Source organism: Leptidea sinapis, chromosome 34, assembly GCF_905404315.1.
Source record: "Leptidea sinapis chromosome 34, ilLepSina1.1, whole genome shotgun sequence".
Lineage (NCBI taxonomy): Eukaryota > Metazoa > Arthropoda > Insecta > Lepidoptera > Pieridae > Leptidea > Leptidea sinapis.
This window is the reverse complement of record NC_066298.1, coordinates 9,451,674-9,455,295: the sequence shown is the minus strand read 5'-3', so window position 1 is coordinate 9,455,295 and position 3,622 is coordinate 9,451,674. Positions and strand designations below refer to the sequence as shown.

At 30.1% G+C, this 3,622-nt stretch overlaps 1 protein-coding gene across 1 annotated transcript; it reads right to left on the bottom strand.

Annotated features, from left to right (window-relative positions):
- Positions 1 to 402: 402 nt before the first annotated feature.
- LOC126975087 (uncharacterized) lies at positions 403 to 3,160 on the bottom strand. The gene is made up of 2 exons (XM_050822897.1): positions 3,036 to 3,160; positions 403 to 1,428 (listed from the first exon to the last, which is right to left on the bottom strand). The coding sequence occupies exon 2, from the start codon at positions 1,409 to 1,411 to the stop codon at positions 509 to 511; it is 903 nt and encodes a 300-aa protein (XP_050678854.1). The 5' UTR covers positions 1,412 to 1,428; positions 3,036 to 3,160; the 3' UTR covers positions 403 to 508.
- Positions 3,161 to 3,622: the final 462 nt, after the last annotated feature.

Here is a 3,622-nt window from a genome sequence, read left to right as displayed (position 1 = left end):
AGTACTACAGCGTTGCGTTTTTCTGCCGTAAAGCAAAAATATGCAAGCATTATTTTCTTTCGGCTTAAAGTGCGCGCCATAGTTAGTGAAATAACTCGTCTGGAGACTTATGTCTCAAAGGAACGAACGCGATTGCCGTACCGCTATCAAAAATTCTAAGCGGCACGGCATTTTAATGGGCAAGGCGTATCACTTAGAATCAGGTAAACATGTTAATCGTCTCGCGACTTTTTGTCATTAAAAAAAAGTAAATGGTAGTATCTGAGAAGCGTATTCAATAATTGTAAAACTTGCTATAATCCAGTTTTTACTCAAACATCCTTTACTGGTTACGTGGGAACATTTCAATGGATCGTGTTATGATCAACATAGCGGTAGTTAATTAAAATAAAACACAAAACATTCACATACGCAATGTTTTAATATACAACCCACATCAATTTAATTGAAATGCGATCGCGATATTTTTGAAAATAAATTGAGCTTATAAACATGACAAATAATTGATTCAATCGACAATATTTATTTTAACTTGCTCTAAAAGTTTGGATTTTGTTCGATTTATTTTTTTATATTTTGGATTTGCTTTGACTGATCTTCTGATACTACTTCGTATCATCACTCTATCGAAAAGTTCTTCACTGGTGTCTTCACTTCCATCATCAGAGAAGTGGTTATTCATGCTCTCGTCTAGTTTCTTAGGTCGTATTAGGATAGAAGTCATTGTTTCATCTGAAAATGAAGCATCTTCAGAAATATGTCTTTCTTCATCGCTAGTAGGTTTTTCATTACTTTGCTGTCTAAGAAGAACTCTGGTGTCTAGATTTGGGACATCTAAATTCTTTTTCTTTTCGTCTTTCTTTTTTGTGCCCTCACGATTATTTGGTTTATATTTCATTGGAGAAAAATCAACGCGACGTAAAAAGCTTATAGGATCCGCAAACCGTCTACTACATTTTCTCGTGGCTTTTGCTGCAGTCTTTGAATCTTTGGTATTGTTTGAACTATCCTCATTCTCCAAAGCAACTCCGGAGTCAGAGTTCGATTCGACGCTTAAAGAAATTTCAGGCACATTTAAATTTTCTTTTGTTTTTAATTCATTCTTCAGATCTTCAATGATTTGTTCTTGTTTCTTAATAATTTCATCTTTTTCTGATAATTGCTTATTAACTGCTTCTGTTCTTTGCGATAAATTTAATTCATATTTTTCAAGTTCTTTTGATAGAAATTCTAACTCTTTCTTTCTTGTTTCTTCTAGCTTTTTTATAATTTCACTTTGTTTCGTATAAGCCTCTTTCATTTTAGCCATTTCTTGCTTATGAGCTGTTTTTAAGAATTTGATTACGTTAATCGCCTCTTGTAACGTTGTTGGCTGCTTCATATTATTTTCCTTATTACAGATAGTCGCCATCTTCTCAAGTGATACAACTGGAACAAAAGAAAGTCCGTTAAATATTATAACAAGACCATTTAATTTATATCACTGCTAATGGAGAGAAACCATTAATAGCATCATTTATAATGTATATCAAAATGTGTTGTAATTAATACTTCATTAACGAATCTTACTCTTGCACAACACATAAAAAACTGATATACTAATTGTGATTGTCTGTAAAAAGTTACTTGAAATGTTTGAGGAAGATTTTGCAAAATTATTTTCGTATCGATAAACAAACTTTCAAAAATATTGATAGTGGAGTGGAACATTACTACAAACACTTCTATTATTTGAATTATTCTAAAGTATTTAAAGTAATTTAACATCAAAAAAAAACTTTCCACCTTTAAGTAAAATGGAGATATTATATCATGATATTGATGGTGTAAAATCCAGAACTGCTAAAATTTGTTGAGCATTCGACAATGGCAGCAAACGAACCCATAATATACAATTCGTAGAACAGAAACCTTACTTCAACTTAACCATTGTGATGGTATATGTTAAGTTTATTTACTCTAAGATCAGACTTCAAAAGTTTTAATAATTAATCATTCAAGCACCTAATAATCTGGAATGCCACAGATGTTTGTGTTTCACCACTGTTGGTACGAGTCTGGTGAATGGAGAGTGTACAATAATTGCTATTGTTCTCGGAAGAAACTCGCTTGTAATTCTTCAAGTGACCTTTACAACAGCTGTACTGTTTATTTTCAGGTAGTCAGCAATTGTATTCAATATACTAGTTTGGTTAACGTTATATTTTGAATTGTTCATTGTCATTGAGTTATTACATTCCTATTAATTTTTTACAGTTATATCTTTATTTATAAAATTAATTGAGCATAATATTATGTACTTAAAAAGGATAGGCAATTTCCACTTTTTCATTTTTTTATATAAAAAGCTCAGATATTTTTATAAAATATCACAAGAGTAATATTTCTGTCTGAAACTGTTTTTATTTCTGTTATATTATTATTTTAATAAACTTTTATTAATATTTTATTTTAATTTTAACTTGTTTGAATAAAAAAGTAACAACAATCTAATTAAGAATGTTTAAAAAATTCCTTAAATACAAACAGCGTGACAGCCTTTTCTCTTGTGCGTATATATGCCAATATAGTGGATTGATGTAAATATTTGGTGATTTGAAAATTATTATTATGCAAGATTTTTTATGATTATTTTATAATAGTGGTAAAATTTGTAAGCTTTGCATTCTATACTATATACTATTAAATTATATTCATATGACAAAATAAACTTATTTTAAATTTATATTAAATGTTGTATAATTTTTTATCGAACAAATACGCATCATGCCAACAGTGCCTCAGAACATTTACCCATTAAAACTAGAATCATCTAAATGAGCACATGAGTAAATCTTATGTAATAGATAAACACCAAAAAATCCATATCATACAAGAAAACTGATAAAAGCTTTTTTGTTCATACATATGTTTTATTAACAAAATGGCTACGTTCTTTTAATTTTGCGGCACTTTTTAAAGTTCAAAACGTAGTAATTATCTAATCTATTCAAATATTTACGATATATTTAACAATATATTCAATAGAATCTTACCTCATAAAATAACACGTCCTGTATTTAATTAATATTGATCGGAAACCTCCAACGAACAGAACAAATGAAACAGACAGACAGAACACATCACACAACGTCGATTGTCGAACACTGACTGAATGAACTATAATAATATAACAAACACACTAATTGATTCCTTATATTACAACAAAAGTTATCGCTTCAGTTGAATACTTATTGTTACGTGATTATGGACCCTATTTTTAAGATCACACAGCCTACCAGTTTCCAAGAACTATAATCCCCTGAAGAATGAGTCAGAACAGGTTTCCCTGGATTCCTCGACAGGTAGGTCGCGGACAGGGTTCATAGACCTGCTATTTATAAATAAATGGTGGGAGAAAAGGGATCAATTTATGACGGTAACTCTAAGACTTTTAGCCGCTAATTATCCCATGAAATTCTTTGAAGCAAAAAGAAAGTACGTGGAAATGTAGAGTGTAGTAAACTTTACTTAAAATAGACTTACCTATTGCAAGAATTTTCGAACTCAAAAGGGATTTCTTTTCTCATTATTAATTCCTTTAGAATACTTTGTGATGTTATTTCTAATACTACTACCGCTT

Bases quoted from the DNA above. Each gene is read 5' to 3' on its own strand.
- LOC126975087 (XM_050822897.1), bottom strand. From the start codon at position 1,411: ATGGCGACTATCTGTAATAAGGAAAATAATATGAAGCAGCCAACAACG.